This window comes from Anguilla rostrata, chromosome 9 (genome assembly GCF_018555375.3).
Source record: "Anguilla rostrata isolate EN2019 chromosome 9, ASM1855537v3, whole genome shotgun sequence".
NCBI classification, from domain to species: domain Eukaryota; kingdom Metazoa; phylum Chordata; class Actinopteri; order Anguilliformes; family Anguillidae; genus Anguilla; species Anguilla rostrata.
Window position 1 is genome coordinate 28,588,008 of NC_057941.1, and position 18,954 is coordinate 28,606,961.

The following is an 18,954-nucleotide window of genomic DNA, read 5'->3' on the forward strand; positions in this document are numbered from 1 at the left end:
TTTCAAATTGATTTGAAAATGTTGCACTTTTTGACAAAATATCGGTCAAAACATCGGTAATCGGTGGGCTAGGACTCTCCAAAATTGGGATCAGCATCGGACCCAAAAATCTGGCATCGTCGGGCTGTACTTCAGACCCCCAGGGGGACATTGCTCAGAAATAAGCTCACTCTTCTGCATTCCAACATAATGCGCCTCAACGAAATGTGCACGATCACATTTGATCGTAAACTGTGTGTAAGAACATTTCCACATTCATCATTTGTTTCTTATCTGCACTTGTTCATGGCTGTTCCCTTATGCAAATCACATGAACAGGATTGTGCCTAAAATTCACAAACAGCCAGCATTGATATTATTGAATTTCTTTATTCCTAAAATATTGCATAAATAAAAAATAATGATATTCCTCAATTCACTAAATCATTTTTAAACATTTTATTGATAATGTTACATTTATGTGACATATGTGACTTGGCAAGCTGTGTTAACACAAACCTGAATGCCACAGACCACACTGTCAAAGATTCTGCTTTTGTATACAGGTGGCAGCACTTCCTGATGGTCAACAATCGTGCACATTTTATTTACAGCACCTGGTTCTAACTGCCTTCTTCATGGATATGGAAATGGTAAGGGGGTACATATGGTTTCTGCATGTTGGCTTATTTTTGGTTGAATAACTAACAACAAATTAAAATCTGCATGTTATGGGTCACATGAGGTCAGATTTATCTACTGTTAGGACTTGGTGAGGACTAGATGAGGTTCAGTCATGTCCTAATATGGAAAACCATAGAATTAAAAGGGAGTGTTTTTCACATCATTGTAGATCTGGGATGCACAAGGGCTAATCTGTTTCACGATTGTGTGCCAACTTCTGCTCTTAATTATTTCATTAGCTCGATCATATCTTGATCTGACATAAATAAAATAAAAGCACCTGCTACCACTGCAGACTGCAAGTGTCTATTAAGGATTTTACTGTGCTTAAGTACAGTAGTGAAACGGCATGTTTACAGAGCTGACAGAAAACTAATAACCAGGACACCCGGCTGAAGATCATATGAACACTAAACATTAAAAAGTAGAAAGAGGGGAAAGCAGAACATAAATCACTGATCACTGAGCCATTTGGGATTAAATGGAATGGACACGGGGACTTGAAGGTTAATTTTTGGGGTCTTTTTTTGCTAGTTTGTCAAGTGCGTCACCATTAAATCGGAGCACGCGCCAGCCCACAATGGTAGTCAGGTCCTGGGCCCCGTTGCTGAAGTAGAATCCCTGGGATGGAGTGTTCCAGTCCAGCACTGTCAGCTGCAAGTGCACACACTGGTTTTCCCTTGCCACCTGAACAAAGAGACACTAGCCCTTTTATACAACACGCACAGCCTTTGCACACCATCTACAACTCTGATCAACTGTTAAGGAACTGTGCTTGTAATGCAGCGGTTGCAGGTCATATTCCTTGGTGGGGCATTGCTGTTAGACTCTTAGGCAAGGTACTTATGAACCAGAATTGCTTCAATTCAAATATCCAACTACGATATATGGACTACATGTAAAAATTAAGCTTTGCGGAGTGCTCTGGAAAAGAGCATCTGCTAAATGTAAATGAGCCATTTAAAAAGGTGAAGCCTTACCAGGTGAAACGCAATTTCGTTCCACTGTAAACTGCATGGTATATGGCTGGAATGACATTTGACTTGAATGAGTACGCTCAGCAATTCCCCAGATGTGCTCTCATTCAGGACAGAAATAATGGGATACACTGGTGCCTAATTTATCCATACTTCTCATTCTGTAAAATCTAGTGCTATATAACGTAAAAATATCTACAAAGCGATCAAGTGAAATAACAACCAAGGAACTTTGGTGCACATCATATTAGTCAAGTTAGAAAATGTTGATTTCTTAATTAACACAAAAATAAATATTACTGGAGACAGTGTCAGTTTCTTTTGCAATACGAGTATTTCAGAAAGTTTTATAAATGTAGACAGTATTTCCAGAATGTTTCCAAGCACCTCATTGTCACACTTTAGGAATTTAGTCAACACTCTTATCCAGAGTGACTTACACAATGTACATTCTTTACATACAATCCACTTATACAGCTGCAAATTTACTGAAGAAATTCATGTCATTGCTCACAAGTAAAATGGCAGTGCCCCACCTACGAATAAAACCTACGACCTCTGAATTGCAAGTGCTGGTCCCTAACCTGTATACTACATTGTCATCCCACATATCATTCTGATTCTACACAGGCCATGCAGTAAACCAAGTGTCAGACAGGTTCTGAAGATTCACAGTGACTGCAGGCCATTCAGGTTTTGGACGGATTTCCTTTCAATTCTGAGCAGATTGGCCTTGGAAGGCTTTGGAAACAAGGTGTGTGGACCCTTTAGCCCATCAGCGACTTAAATGAACCACTTACATGCTGAAAGGAAAAAAAACCCCTAGGAGAATTTGAAGACATGCGGGGATCTTTAGCTTGAAATTCTAACAACACACCAATCAGGCTAGTTGAATGTGCAGGATCACTGCATATTGTACTGAGCTTGACAAAGATAGTTGATGGGTTCCTCATTAAAGATTAAAAATTGGCTCCAATTATGGAGTGTACAAATGACATAAACCACCCTGTACTCATAAAAACCTGTGAAATTTAGGCATTTATGCAACCATGATATATTGTGTGTGCTACATACGCACTCTAATTACCAGCAGTGAATGTGGGTCTATGTAGATATATGAAAATTACTGACCATCTCGCCCCCCCCCCCCCCCCGCAGTAAACAGTAAAGCAGTGTAGAAGAGATACAAACCGCAGCCACTTTGCTTAGGAGCGCTTTTCCAATACCCTTCCCTGCAGATGCAGAACAGAGATAAATGTGAAAGTCCAATCGTTTTAACCTTCCGAAATTATCTGTGGATTTATGGTGCACCTTTATGACTTCATAAGTAATCTGAGCAGTGAACACATGAATAGACACAATTACTCATTCATCACCACACACTGATTGTACATACACATGTACTGTATGCACTCGTGTGTATGCATGACAACACACGTGTGCGCACACACACTTACCTCTGAATTCTGGCATCACATAAATGTCCTCCAAATACATTGATCGTCCTTTCCACGTGCTGAAGGTGTAAAAGTATACGATATATCCCACTGTTGTATGTCCTGAACAAAAGCAAATAGACTCACGCTGTCAGTTCATATTCCTCACAAACCCATAATAGAGGGTGTGAAAACACAGGCTGGCATCAACATTAAGACCATAAAAGTAATACACTCTATTGTTTTGAAGTTTGTTATTTCCTTGAATTTTGGTAAAATGGTAAAAATACTTTGATTCTCAAGGAAGAGTCAAATCATCTATTTCACCCACATGCTTTACCCATTGGCTTTTAAATAATTTTCAAAAGTATTGGCCTGCCAGATGATTAGATACAAATAGTGAAGCTCTTAATGTTCATTTTATAGGAACCTGCTGTTGGGTATTTGTTTATATTGAGCCTTTAAATATTAATACTGCATTTAATCACTTTATCTCGCTATTTAGATGCGTTGGGACTGTCTATGAAGGACTTTGCACATACTGTGAAAACCACTGTTTTTAAAAAATACATTTATTATTAAATAATTTCCTTGTTAAAATATACATTGAAATCTTTTTAACCTTCTTTGCTCTTGTGTTCCTCAGGGACCTCTGCAACAAAGCACTGAAACGCGGGGTTTGCAGAAAACCCATATTTTTCCAGATCTGAAATGGTCAACAAAGAAATGGAGAAATGGAATCATTAGAAGGTTCCGTTCCTCCTTACACTACACTACACTCACCCCAAGCCAAATTAGCCACTGGGCTTCAGATCAGTCATTCACATGAGCATGTTTCTACACTGCACCCCTGCGGCCCAATTGTTTTGCCCCTTCAGAGTATTTCATATGGTTTATACTGTACCTTCATGTGAAGTCTGAACATGGTCTGGCATTTTATCATATGCGGCCAACTCCTGTGAAGACAAATAATGCAAGTTCAGAAATATTTAAAATGAATCTGAAGCATAGCTTGGGCCAATATTTTCTCTCCCCTAATTTTCTCACTTTGTCCTGCCAGCTAGAGGTCGCTATGGCTTCTCTGTCAAGCCCCTTCTCCAACAAGTATCCCATTTGCATCATCTCAATCATCTACGTTGATAAAATAATTGACACCAATTAAGCACAGATGATGACTGGCAGTGGTGTTTAAAAGCAGTACACGTTAAATTCAGTTTGATTAATAAATTAGGGCTGGGCGATATACCGCAATTATTATTATCGAATGCAATAACAGGCTTCGCCACAATATAGTGTAATACCATTCTGTTTAATTATAGCTGATGCTACCATGAAACCACGCTTCAGAGGCCACATGAATTGGTTCAGTAGAAAAAAACTTAACGACTGCTATACGATACAGTCAATCATATACAAACTTCCATTTAATCATGTTATGTCTTATGGTTACCTAACAGATAACAGTGGTGACGTTTTTTTTCCAGAAGCACTTCACGCGGCCTCTGAAGTAGGCTAAGGTTGTTTACTGCCACGTTAGGTACAATTAGAGAGAAACAGACGAAAAGAAAGGCAATACACCATGTGGTGGTGACGGTCGTCATTGCATTGGATAAATCTCGTCGCGATATATTGCTCAGCTCAGTTACTACCATGGGCATTCAACAGTATTTTTAAATGTTTTGGCATACACAGGATCATATGTTTTGATAGAAGCAGTGGGAAATGTCCACATTAAAAATGAGAACAGTTATAAAGCGTTTGATTTGCACAAAAAAGTTTAGTGGTGTTTTTTCTCTCGCTTGTGCTATAGCCTACGTTTGCTCTTAAACTGCAGTACGATAAAGATAATTTTCGCCTTTACAGTTCTGTGTGGCTCGCTCACCTTAATCATTCTATGCACATCTTTGCAATCTTCTGGCTTGGCAGCACGAACTGTGAAGTCCATTTTCAAGACCAAGTTTAATACAGACCACAAGACCGAGGTAGTACTTTTTCGATTAAACAGAAGTTTGCCTGTTTGCAAATAAGGCATACGTACATATCTGGACCCGGACAGGTTGGAGAATAACGCCGTCAAATTTAACAAACTCACCGAAGAAAGTGGGAGGGGCCACTGCAGTGAAAAGAGCTTGTAGCCCATTGGACTCAATGTAGAAAACCAAGCTGATTTGGCAACCAAAGAAAATATCGTCTTTTTTTCCTACCAAGAATGTCATTATGTGTAGCAGTTTTATTTATTTATTTGTTGGTCCAGAGGTTTTGGGAAAATATGTTAAATTGAAAGCAGACGCAAAATCCATTATTTAAGTATGTGAACGTAATCATATCCTAGACCTATTTATTTATTTATTTTTATTTAGTGTTTTGGCTCTCACTTAACATTAATTGCCCACACATAGAACTGATTCTCTGCAGCTCGAGGTCTGGGGGTGGGCACTGAATAGGCTGGTTGGAGAAAATGTGTGTTGGGAAGGGGGGGGGGGATGATCTGTTTGTCCTTTTTTATCATGTATAGTTAAATCTAAATATATTTTATTTAATATATGTTTTAATCGGTGTGTTCATGCTATACATGTGTAAGGTTCAACCTTGACTGTCCCTGGACTTTGATCATTCAATTGCCTGCACTCTGGTGGAGTCATAAAGATCAGAAGGCTGTAAAGACAGCTGCAAAGACAGTTGTCCCACGTCCCATCGCCGTGGGACAATCGCGCAACACTTGTTCAAACCCCCAGGGATTAAGATGACATTTCAGACTATGACTTCTATACATCCTTTCCCAGGGCGGCATGGTGCAGTGGGTAGCCCTGTCACCTCACCGCAAGAACATCTTGGGTTAATCTTTCTGCGTGGAATTTGCATGTTCTCCCCGTATTCCAGTGGGTTTCCTCCAGGATAGGCTAATTGGAGACTCTAAAATGCCCATAGGCATTAGTGTGTTAGTGAATGGTGTGTGTGCCCTGCAATGGGTTGACGACCTGTCCAGGGTGTATTCCTGCCTCCTGCCCAGTGCTTAACATTACCAGCCAAATACAGATAGATTTTGGTAGTGGTGTGTAACTGCATCACTCTTACCAGCCATTGCGGTGGGTGACCTTTCTTAGATAGCTACAATAACCTTTAATACTTAGGTTTTATTTGTAATTTGTATGGCTGCATACAGACACCCATATTCTAACACTGTGTTACCATATACCATTTCCACAGCACATTTTATGTAACTGTACAGAAATTGTTACCCCCCTTTCATTTGGTAACTATTTTTAGTCTTTGCAGTAATCAGGTATGTAAATGTGAACTGACTGTGTATAGCAATGCGTGCCTGGGAGACACTTAAACGCCAGCAGCAATGGCAGTATAATCTTGTAATTATGAGTATACTGTATGAAATTATATCCAACTGTATTAGTAACAAGAAGAAAAACGACAACACTACATACGGCGTGTTTGCAGAGAGCCTGGAGCTGCACAGAGTGGAGCATTTCAGAAATTATTTTATTTACCTAACTTTTATTTTGAAAAACTCCAACCGGCCAGTTTCACGGAGCTTACGGTTTTAAAACAGCAATTTACAGAACAGAATAACTTCAGAATGAACAGTTTAGATAATAATTTATATCGTGGAACAAAACGAGAATCTTTCTTAGGTTTACATTAACCACTGACCTTATTTTCGGCATAAGTCGAAAACATAGACTGTAAAAAAAAATAGGTCGAAAACACTACGGGAATTGGGAAAAAATAGAGTCAGTGGGGGAAAAAGCATTTGAAATCTGGCGAGGAACTTCCGGGTTACAGAACCGCTATTAATAATGGCTCAGGCATGAGGATAGTTGTGGCGAAGTGGCGCGCTAGGAAATCGCGCAGACGAGAGTTGCTGTACTTGCTGTAGACGTTTGCTAGAACGGTCATTTTTAAGAGTTGCAGCCGACTCGGTCGCTCCTTGTTGGAGGGACGAAATGGAATGTGAAATGGTATAAGGTGGAAATAAAAAAGGAATAGAAAATGAAAATAAGGTTAAAGTAGGGATGAAGGTGGATGTTAAGCCCGGGTCTGGATGGGAAGCAAATGGCGTTTTTAATGACGTCCATGAAATAAGGAGATTAGTGAAGAAGGAGGTTGGGGAAGTTTGGGCAGTGAGGGTAACCAGGGGGGAATTATAATAATTGAGTGCCCGTCAAAAAGATTGAGGGATAAAGCGCTTAAATCTAAAATATTTGGTTCGACAAAAGTTGTCTGTTTTTTAATGAGGAAAAGAGCGCTGCGGAAAGGGGTGATCAGTGGGGTCCCGGTATCAGTAGATGCTGACTGTTTCTTGGAGGTGGAGGGAGTATTCGGGGCGAGGTGAATGAAAAGTTATCGGCAGGGTAAAGAACAGGAAAGTGGCTCAATATTGTTAGAATCTGAAGGCGAACTACCGTTGAGGATTTATTTAGACTATGCTAGTTACAGGGTGAGGGCATATGAAAGGGTTGCATTGAGGTGTTACTGGTGTCAGGATTATGGACACGTGGCAGCAGTTTGTAGAAGGTGTGGGGAAAGATGGATGTTCGGATGAGGATTGCACAATGTCTAAAGACCAGGCAATATGTTTTCACTGTGTGGGAAATCATGAGGCGGGAGCAAAGCAGTGCAAAAGAAGGAAGAGGGAAAGCGAGGTGGAAAGAACAAGAGTGCAGAATAAAATAACATGCAGAAGCAACGAAGAGAGTGAGGGCAGAGACGGGAGCTGTGAGGAAGGAACAGAATAGAACTGCAACAGAAGGAAAAGATCAAGTGAGATGTAACGGAGAAATTATGCATATGGATAGAAGAAGGTTCTTAGCATTTATAGCGATGGTGATCAATTGTGCTAGTGAAATAGAAACGAAATCAGAGAGGGTCAAGATGGTGGTGGAGGTTTTGGGAATAACGGATGTGAAGGGGGACGAAATACAGGGAATTTTAGCGAAAGGATTTGGAGGGAGTCAGACATCAGGGATATAGGGAAATAAAGAATCGCGAGTCAGATATGGGAGGGTTGGGCTGTTGTTTTATATATTATTTATATATAGAACTAAACCAGATAGTAATGCATAGGCCTACAGTAGGTGGCGGTAATGCACTAATTTAAGTTTACATACCGCCAATAAAAACCAAAGAAGAAGGATGGTTGCGGCAGGTGTGAAGTAGTTCGAGTGCTAGCTGCTGCAAAAAAGGAAAAAAAGGCTGTACTGCTAGTGTGCCCTCGGTGCTACTTATCGGTTATCGCTAGCTTGTAAATTCTAGTGCTTCCTGCTGTGATAAGCTGGAATTTGAAGATGGATTTTGCAGTTCGTGCTGCCAAGCCAGAAGATTGCAAAGCTGTGTCTAGAATGATTATGGTGAGCGAGCCACACAGAGTTGAAAAGGCGAAAATGCTTTCTCTCAACGTAGCAATGTACAAACGAAAAGAAGAAACATTAGGCTAAACTTTTAGTTGCGTCTTCTTGCATTGACCATTTAGGTATTCTGTTCAATGTGACTACTTTTTTTTTTTTTTTTTTACCATGAGGAATTTCATATTGTGATAAACGAATAAGGTTAATTGAACCGAATTAGTTATTTTTCGTATCGACACCGGGTCTCTTGGGTTGCACGCAGTTGAGGTTTTCTGGGTGCATTTAGGTTACATCACAACTCTACTCAAAACTTGATTTCCCAAATATCGAAGTCGTATCTCTGTTCTATCTGCACGATTTTCTTTGAGTATTTTTGTGGATTCACTGAAATCCTTGCAATTTTCCCATCAATAAATTTGAAATATTGCAAAAGGTTCAATGTTTTTCTTTTATTAAATAAAGTTTAAAATTAAATAAATAACGAGGCCGTTTCACCAAATGGGAAATCTCACAACTCAGTTGACAACAGTTTGCAACCCTGTAGCCTATTTCTTTGACTTTTACATATCATTACGACCATCCTCAATTTCTCCCTGGCTACAATGCGAGTTGCAAGTAGGCTACTAGAGAAATGAATGCGTTATACGAGTAACTCGTTTCAGTAGGGTTACATGTTCTGGAACATGTTCTGTCTGCAGAGAAGTGTGTACTATTGCATTTGTATTGAAAGGACAAACTATCATAAATATAAATAATTAATAATACTTTACAAATTATTTTAAAATTAATTCTGTATAAATAAGAGTTCTATATTGAACTATGAATTTATTAACAGGTATGGTGTAGTTGATTTATGCTGCTTTAGATTTATTTGAAGGATTTCTAAACTTGCATTATTTATTGTCACAGGAGTTGGCTGTATATGAGAAAATGCCAGACCAGGTGAAAATTTCACATAAAGGTACAATATGAAGAAGGTGAACTGTTTTGAAGGGAAATGTGGAATGATTGATTAATATGAAACCCAATGACTGATTTGGCTTGGATTATTGAGTTCCCTGGGTGGAGTATCAGGGAATAGAACCATCTAATGATTCCATGACTCCATTTGTCTCCTTTCAGAGCTGGAGAAAGATGGGTTTTCAGCAGTCCCCTTCTTTCACTGCTTTGTTGCAGAGGTTTCTGAGGAACACAAGAGCAAAGAAGGTTTTTTTAAATTGTATTTTTTAAAAGTTATATTCTAACAAAGAAAGTATTTCATTATTTATGTACAACAAGACATTTACAGTGGTTCTCAATTTCTCTGGAAGGCCACTAAATTATTTTAAAAATTGGAAGATGTATTTTTTGTGCACAGAGCACGTCCTTTACTTCTGAAAATCATTTAAAGGCAGTATGTAAAGTAAAGCCTGTCAGTGAAATTGCCATTTAGATTCTGAAAGAGATCCCTGGGATTGCAGTAACGCAATGATCAAGTAATGCTTTTGTTTTTGTTCAGGACATACAACGGTGGGATATGCCTTATACTTTTACACGTACAGCACATGGAAAGGACGATCAGTGTATTTGGAGGACATTTATGTCATGCCAGAATTCAGAGGTAAGTGTGTGCGTGCATGTGTTGATGCTTTAAAAGGATGAAAGAATGCTTGTGTCTTCATGTGCCCACTGCTCAGATTACTTATGAAGTAAAGGTGTGTCTTGGAGCGCACAGGTAATTTCGTTGAGTACTTTTGGAAGCTCACGTTCATCTCTCTTCTGTGTCTGCAGGGAAGGGTATTGGAAAGGCGCTACTAAGCAACGTGGCTGTGGTGTGTATCTCTTTTGCACCGTTTTACTGTTTACTGCAGGGGTATCGACCATTTTTCAAATAAATAAAAATATGTTGTCTCATATAGTCAGAAATGAATAAAAAGTAGCATACGATGTAGCACAAATAGTTCTTTTTTTAATAGCAGACAACACAGTGAATGAATAAATAAATGCGCATCTAGAGAGCTATTTTGAAAAAATGGTTGTACTCTGTACGTATACATATTTGTACATCTGCTGGGGTGATACCACGCACGCACATGCACATACATGTATATCATCATAAGACATATGATTGGCTCTGTAGCACACACCTTGCAAGTAGCCTGCTGTATATTAAAAATGTAAAGAAAATGTATATAAATCCAGGTTTTCATGAGTATTGGCTGATTTACTCATAAATTCAATATTTTGAACCAATTTCCCATCTTTAATGAGCATACCATTAACTATCTTTGTCAAGCTTTTGGTACAATATGTTGTGATTCTGTACATTCAACCAGCTTGTTTGTTGTGTTGTCAGAACTTCAAGAATGTTACTATGCTCTGAAAACTACTAAAGACCCCATATGTATTTAAATTCTGGGGGGGGGGGCTTTTTCGGCATGTACATTCCTGGGCAAAAAAAATGGCAAAAAATTAAGCTTTTAATAGTCTTAACAACAAATCATTGGTCAGAAAATTAGCAAGAATTAAACAAATGTACTCCTGAGACCTCCTGTGCCACCATTTGCTTGTTTACTTTTGCTGCAGTGAACTGTTTGGGGAAAAGCTAGAAACAGGGAAATTCACTTATACAGTAGACAAATTAACACGTCAAACAAGAGTCATGTTTTGTATATGGTTGCATATCATTTGCATGCCATGGTTTCCTGATGTCTGTGACCTATCAACATCATCAGAGTCTGGATATCTTATTTTCAGGTTGTCCTACAAGCGATACAAAAACTCTTTGCATTTGAATGGATCTCTATGTGAATTGGGGGGTGGGACTAGATTCAGCTGTAAATTATGCTGATACAGTATGGAACACATTTGTTGGCTAAATGGCTTTAAGTCATCAAGGGTCCTAGGTATCAAATGAGCCTCAAACCACCGTGCTGCTGCCAGATTGCAGTAGATACTACAAGCATTGTTTCTCCTGAATATTTTTTTCCATTGAGTTCAACAGGAAAATTAATCAGGAGAAACAATGCTTGTAGTATCTACTGCATATGCTTGGCCCATTTTTTTGACTAGAAGTGTAAGTAGTTTTTTTTAAGGCAATAACACACACCATGTTTCCAAGGCCTAAACTGGCTGCAAATGGAAAGGAAACCATAAACACCTGCTGACACTATAGGTTGGTTGCAATGTGCCTTGCTGGAGTTTTAACCTCAGGTTCAAATCTCTAAGCCACATAACTCCATTATAACTGATACAGCTAATCCTTATCACAAATTTGCATAGCTGTTCCAGTTGTAATGCAATTCTGTGGTCTACAGGTTTAAACCTGAAGTTTAAACTCCCACTAAACACACTGCAGTTGACCCTGTGAGCCTTGAGGACCTGTTTGACACTTGGTTTACTGCATGGCCTGTGTAGAATCAGAATGTATGTGGGGTGGCAACGTAGTGTAATGGTTAGGTAATGGTTATGATAACCAGGAACCTTCCAACATCTGGAACATGGACTGAGATTATAAGCCGAAGCAGCTCTTTTTATCAGCGCAGTTATCCAGCTAACGGTAATCCTGTTTCGTGAAAACCCCCCCTGAGCACTGAACGGCTTAATGTTTGCATACAATCCATATATTGTGTGGCTGTATATTTTACTGAAGCAATTTGGGTTAAGTGCAACGGTCAAAAGTAGTCCCACCTGGGAATGAAACCAACAACATCTGAGTTGCTGGCCCAGTTTCTCAACCATTACACTGCACTGCTACGCTGTACCTTGTACCTCAGCCTTATCAGGATTCTAGGAGGAAATATGTGCCGTATAACCGAGCTCATGTGTTTGTTCAGGCGGCTAAGGAACAGCAGTGCGTGCGGCTGCAGCTGTCAGCGCTGGACTGGAACACTCCGTCCCTGGACTTCTACTTCACCAAGGGGGCCCAGGACTTGACCGCCACTGAGGGCTGGCACTTCCTCCGCTTTGATGGGGAAGCGCTTGACAAACTGGCGAAAGAAGCACCCAGAAATTAACTTTTAAGCCCCCCTGTGCCCACCTCGATTCCTTTCATCACAAAAGGCTCAGTGATTCAGTTTATACTTTTAAGTGTTCATATTATCTACAGCAGAGGTGCCCAACCCTGTTCCTGGAGATTTGCCATCCTGTAGGTTTTCGTTTCAACCGTAATTAGGCACACCTGATTATACTAATTAGCAGCTCAATGAGATCTAGCCGTTGACTGAGGTGTGGTTTGGTTGGAGTGAAAACTTTCTGGACGATATATCTCCAGGAACCGGTTGGGCAGCCCTGATCTACAGTAATGTGAAAAAGTAATACTCTCTTAGCTTTGATAAAAGATTTTACTTCGGCATTAGATTTGTGTGTTATTTGTCACACATGGTTAGTGATGTCTAAATGAGGGTTATGTCTTAATATCTACATGCACTGAATTTAAAGGTGGTGTATTGTTTTCATATCACTATTTGTAGAGGCCAACTATGGCAAACACGTTCTGCAGAGGTCAAATGGATATCTACAAGACCTTGTACCACCTGCAGGTTAATTGTTTGTTTGATTTGAAGTTAGCCACTCTAATTTGAATCGGCTGAGCACACAAGCAAGAAAACTCACTCTTCAGTGTCAGGCCACTAGTGTTGTTTTTGCCACCAGCATTGACCAGTTGGTTTTCTGCACCTTATAATGCATGCTTATTATTGGATCAACACAAATCAAACATTTTGCCACGCCCCCCTAGAGTTAGGGCAGCCGGCAGGAGTTTCATCGGTGAAATGTATCAAACATAGATGGTATCAACACAGTTCTTCTAATATAGCCTATTGTATTTCTAGGCGAAACGCTCATTCTGTCTTGGTCGTTTTCGTTTTATTTTATTTCCATCTCGTCATATTTTCGTCATTTTAAATGCGAAATGAATTCGTCACCGTTGTCGTCCTATAAAGGCATTTTTGTCACGTTGTCATCTTCGTCATCAAAAAACAGGTCGTTGACAATAATTTGTCATTTTCTTTGACAAAAACAACACTGCAGGTCACTTACTCGGTGTAAGTACATTATATTACTGGCAATTTGCCAACACTCTTATCCGGTGTGGCTTACAAAACTAGCATTTTCCCCATCTTTTATATAGTGTCCGTTTACACAGCTGTATGTATACTGAAGCAATTCAGGTTAAGTACAACAATGAAGTCCCAGCTAGGAGTCAAACATGCAACCTTATGGTAACAAGCCCCACTCCCTACTCATTGCCACTGAAACACTTCTGGGTTTCAGAACTGAATTGTATGTACCATAAAGTTTGTCAATGTGGACTTTCAAATAGAAAATGTTTACCCTGACCTGTAAAGGTCTGAAAGGTCTGTGATATCACAAGTGGCACCTAGTGGTCGAATTGCCAACTGACTGCAATGAAAATTGTCTTTGCGTTTTTGTCATTGCCTACAGTGCCAAAATTGTGCTTTACTTTTGAAATCAACTGCCAGTGCACTGCATTGTAGCAGTCAACATTTCAATGGAATCATTTAGGAAAGGAATTGCAATTCCATTTATGAGTTGAAAAATGGCTATTATTATGCTTTGAGTATTTTTCATTAATGTACTTCGTTTTAGTTCATTTCCTGAATTGGCTGGAATCAAATGGAATTGACACCTACACTGCACAATACAATGCTTGCTTTAATTCTTAAAAAACAATGGGAAATACACTTTCTTATTGTCATCTGTGTACAGACAACACAGCCATCACAGCGATTTGTTCATTTATCTTGATTTTATTACAAACAGAAAAAGAGACTCATTATAGACGTTTCACTGCCACTTGATTGTTCTACACCACAACGCTCACAGTGACTGATATCAAGAAATAAAAAATGAAGAGGGAAGAGGACACAATTGAGAACATTTTTTAAAAAGTGCTTCATTTGACAAAGTAATCTAGTGTGGGGTTCGTAAAACATGGAAAGTGCTGCCAAATTATTTCAGACAGTTAACTTGAAATGATAGCATTTACATGCTTTGTGAGCAAAATGGAAGTTAAGTCCTTATTCATCAATACCATCTTGGTTGAGTATAATTCTCATAGGGAATCGAGGATTTAGTACATTCCACTATGAAATACTGGCATCGGGTTTTAAATCAAACTGACATTTATACTCATTCACCCTTAATTACATTATTGTCACAATCTTTCCAATGGATAAATGTACATGCCCCAACACAGAAACAGATTTAATCTAAAAATAAATTTGCAGTAGATGCTTCTAGCATGGAGTGTACAGTTGATCACTGTTTGGTAGCAATGGGGAAAATACCATCTAACTCTCCAAGATATTGACTCACAAGCCCCAAAGAGAAAATGTATTAAAGTGAATTGTTAATTTACTTGGAGTAATAGTGATAAATCCATGCCAATTATATTACTATTGTTTAACTATTATGTTTTGGCCGAAATTTATTTTTTAACTAACAAGGACAAAGTCAACAGCGTCAGCAATAAAGGCAATCGTTGTAATAAAAATATAGAAAACACAAGAAAGCACAGTAAACCAGGCTTAAATAAGCAAAGAATGTCATAGAAATCTTAAATGATTAATAATCTACGCTGATGACATTAAAGAGAAGGTCCAGGGGGTGAAGAAGCAGTGTGGTGGAATGAGCTTTTTAGAAAACGGACGGTTGGAGGGTAAAGAACAATAGAGGATTTTTCAGAAAACCAACAGTGTCTTAAAGCAAATGTCAGAGTGTTCTAAAGCAGCATTTGAAGTAAAACTGCAGAGTTTTTTTGAACTGCCCAGAACCAGGATACCACAGTTTTTAATGACAAGCACAGTGCCTGCCACAGGGGTTGAACCTCCAAATGAAAAACATTTTGAATCAAACCAATTCGCTGCCTCCAGCTAGTGTGCACTGTTCCTCTTGTGTGTCACTGTATTTTCATTAGGGCTGTCAAACAATGAAAAACAATTGACCAGTTAATGGCAGTTTGCTGTGATTAAATGTATTTGATTTTATTAAAAAGATTTCCTCAAGTTAAACCCATATTAGTGAGCATTCAATTTAAATATGACAAATAAAACAAAAAGAAGTGTAGTTCAAGGGAAGTAACCTCCAGACTGGACGTGGGAGTTATTTTTAGAACAGTTGAACATGCAAAGAATTTTAAAGTTTGTTTGTCCTCATTTTTATGCAATTCATTGAATAAATATAACAAAGAAAAGTTGAAAAATAATTAATGGAATTGGGGAATATCATCTTTCTTGATGTATGCTACATTTTAGGAATAAAGAAATAGTGGAATAATTTCCCACTTTCTTGTTTAATATTTGCGGCATATGGTATGTAATAATAAGGGGGAAACATCAAGCCATATAAGTTGTGCAGAATAAAAGCTATTTTTACTGTTAATAATATACCATTAAAATGTCACCAGGGTAGGGTTAGTTCCTCCAAGCTGGAATACTCTTTCCTTTGAGAAAGTCCCCTTGACCAAAGCATCTATTTCAGCTGCCTTTTGTTGAAATTGTACCCATGTCAGGTGTTGAGCATTGGCACGATGCTCTACTATAGTTAAACGTGCATGCATCAAGGGAACTCAACATTTTTTCAAAGAAGCTCAAAAGTATTATAAGGAAATGCAAAGCAATTCACTTTATAAATGCCTCTAAAATGTCCCACAGAAACTCTGTAGATATCTTCCTGTGGAAACACTGACAACATACACAACATGCATGCTTGGTTTGAATCTTAATTAAGGGGTATTGATTGCATGAAAAGATAGAACATTTTAAATAAACGCGTAAGCTTTGACAGCCCTAATTTTCATACATCCATGTATTTTCTAGTCCAGGGTCTTCAACCCTAATTCTGGAGGGGCACAGGCTCTGCTGGTTTTCTTGTCTTCACTTTTAAAATCAGAAACCAATTCAGACCCATGAAACCAAATGAGGTGAGTTAACTAAAATCAGTTGCATTCATTGATCAATTGAGTGCTGAGTAAAAACAAAAACCTTCAGACCAGAACCACAGATGCAGACCCCTGTTCTAGACTATTGTGCACATATACTGGCCTACAGTAAAAAATGATTCCACTTGACTGAAATGACTTGGAGGTACCAGTACGCACATCATAAATCAGACCAGAGCAACTCTGTCACCAACCTTAAACCAAACATGAAATCTTTACAGGAACTAAGGATGAATCTTTAGGGAGCCTCAGGACAAAAAAAAAAAAAAAAAAAAAACACCAGTACTTAATGAAGGATGCACAGGTGTATACACAACATATTTCCCCAGCGAAGCTCACAAGCGATTTATTGTACATGCTTCAGAAGAGAACTGCAGCGAGGAGGGATGAGAGGAAGGTGTCTTCAGTGTTGACCATGTGGGTGTGTCCTCTATAAAGCGATATCTTGTTTCCACGGCTGGCTACGGTGCAGCCTGCTGTTGAAAAATAACCAGCGCCAACAGGCCAGTGTAGGCAGGTAATCTCCCCACTGCCACAAGATGGTATCGTTGAGCAGCCTCAGAAATAGGAGAAGGCATTTGAAGTCCTCTCAGCAGGGGGACAGAAAACCTCAACGGCTATCCCAACCTTAATAGCAATCATAGCTCATTTAAAGGGCAAATTTGCTGGAGAATTTTGATCACCCCCCTTTTACTATTTTTTGAGTAGCACTAGTGTAAAGTGGGTCGTGCTTGTCTGCAATGACTTGCGTCTGAGGGAAGAACAGTCAAGCCTTGAAATGTTGCACAGATGCACGTGTACCCAGAATCTGGAAAACAAGGTTCTGGATCCACTCCACCCACCCATAACACTCCTTGCCTAATCACATATCCCCCTGAGACCCAGAAAACAGTTGAAGTATTTTTCTTTTCTGACATAATACAAGAGTATTGGATGGCAAAAACATGTCGCAGTGAAAATATTTTCATATTTTTATTTATTTTTTATTGAATGTCCCTATGCGATTTCAGCATAGTAGAATATTAGAATATGTGGTTCTTGATATTAAGACCACAGACTCCAAAATTAATTGTCGGGTCTTAGGATATGGAAAAAGGCAGTGATCATTAATGGCCAGTTCCTACAGAATGCAAATATGTATCGTATTTATTGTTTTTTCACAAAAGTTGCTCTTTACTTCCAGCATGCAGAGAATCTGAACAGAAACATGTCCTAATGTGTTTCTCAAAAGCAAGCAGCACGCTAGAAAAAATCAGTCTTAAAAGGATACAATCCCAAATTGTATTTGTTTTGGGAGGGCTAGTTTCCTGGCTTGCACCAGCTGATGAAACATCTGTTGTGGAATTTTAGGGGTGCCAGGAGTGGGAATAAGGTACACTACCCGTGCAATATTGAAGCAGTGTACTCAAAAGGTGAATGTGTGCGTTTGTGATCCAGGAAATGTACATTTACTGAGTTTTTTGTAGCTGTTTAGGGAAACAGTTAACGATACAAAATATTTTACAGGTATAGGCAAGTCCAGGAATGGTTCTGTTTTTTTAAATATTTTTTTTTACATGTACCATTAAATAGAGAACTCCTATAAACCTAAATATAAGAGATTTTACTTCCAATCCAGTTAAGGTCTGGTGGGGAGGGGGTGGGAGTACCAGAGTGTACCATTGGTTGCAAGATTGTATTTAGGATTAACTATGAAACAGTGAAAGACTTCATGTCAGAATTAAGAATGAAACCAAGTTTTGAAGGACTACATCAATGCATGCTGACATTATTCATGTAAACCATTTTTTAACATATTACTGTGTATATGGGGGTGTTTCTGACTGGTGCATCTTCCCCCAAATGTTGTGAGTGGCGAAGCAAACCAACTAGGCTGCTAGCTTTGTTTATGCAAGGACAGTGATCGATCCTCTTGTTTGTGTGGAGCCTACACTGAGATCTCTGCTTGATTTGAGTACCAGGGCTGGGCTGCTCCAGGGAGACCCGGGTTTTGTTTAAAGCTGAGGCCTTCCTGCTGCTGCCAAGATCTACAGTGCCTCAGTGAAGAGGCTTTCTTCCTGTACTGCACGTCAGGAGTGCATCATGTGACAACGACGATGGCGGAAGGTTGTGTGTGTGTGCATGTGTGTTTGTGTGTGTGCGTCTTTGCGTGTGTGAACGAGGGATTGTGTCAGGGAACTGGACTCAGTCATCGATGCAGATCACCTCCCCACTCCGCTGCTCCCTCCTTTCCAGCAGAAATTCTCCCTCCCTCTCCTTCTTCATCCCCATGGGGGTACCATTCAGCACTGCGAGAGAGAGTGACACAATAAGAGAGACAGAATAACACGCAGAATGGCAGAGTAAATCTCAATATTGGAATGCGATCAAATCCAAACTACAGTGAGCACCATAATTCATTGGACAGTGATACATTTTTTGTTATTTTGGTTCTGTACTCTAGCACTTTGAGTTTGAAAGGATACAATGACAATGAAGTTGAAGTGCAGACTGTCAGCTTTCATTTGAGGGTATTTTCATACATATCGGTTGAACCGTTTAGAAATTATAGAACATTTTGTACATAGTCCCCCCAT

The 18,954-nt window shown here is 39.2% G+C and overlaps 3 protein-coding genes across 3 annotated transcripts in view; 1 reads left to right on the forward strand and 2 right to left on the reverse strand.

The window, feature by feature from the left end:
- Positions 1 to 425: 425 nt before the first annotated feature.
- On the reverse strand, positions 426 to 5,180 carry LOC135263490 (thialysine N-epsilon-acetyltransferase-like). Its single transcript, XM_064351586.1, has 6 exons — positions 4,959 to 5,180; positions 3,981 to 4,032; positions 3,699 to 3,782; positions 3,098 to 3,199; positions 2,832 to 2,872; positions 426 to 1,350 (listed from the first exon to the last, which is right to left on the reverse strand). Exons 1-6 carry the CDS (start codon positions 5,106 to 5,108, stop codon positions 1,171 to 1,173), a joined length of 609 nt encoding a protein of 202 aa, XP_064207656.1. The 5' UTR covers positions 5,109 to 5,180; the 3' UTR covers positions 426 to 1,170.
- Positions 5,181 to 7,263: 2,083 nt separating this feature from the next.
- Positions 7,264 to 12,767, forward strand: LOC135263494 (thialysine N-epsilon-acetyltransferase-like). Its single transcript, XM_064351599.1, has 6 exons — positions 7,264 to 8,439; positions 9,346 to 9,397; positions 9,559 to 9,642; positions 9,935 to 10,036; positions 10,207 to 10,247; positions 12,252 to 12,767. Exons 1-6 carry the CDS (start codon positions 8,377 to 8,379, stop codon positions 12,429 to 12,431), a joined length of 522 nt encoding a protein of 173 aa, XP_064207669.1. The 5' UTR covers positions 7,264 to 8,376; the 3' UTR covers positions 12,432 to 12,767.
- A 1,304-nt stretch (positions 12,768 to 14,071) lies between these two features.
- LOC135263485 (chromodomain-helicase-DNA-binding protein 3-like) overlaps positions 14,072 to 18,954 on the reverse strand; it is a 42,928-nt gene continuing 38,045 nt past the window's right edge. Inside the window, exon 40 of the mRNA XM_064351575.1 lies at positions 14,072 to 18,666. Coding sequence (XP_064207645.1) covers positions 18,563 to 18,666 — 104 coding nt within the window. The 3' untranslated portion in view covers positions 14,072 to 18,562. The remainder of the gene's footprint in view (positions 18,667 to 18,954) is intronic.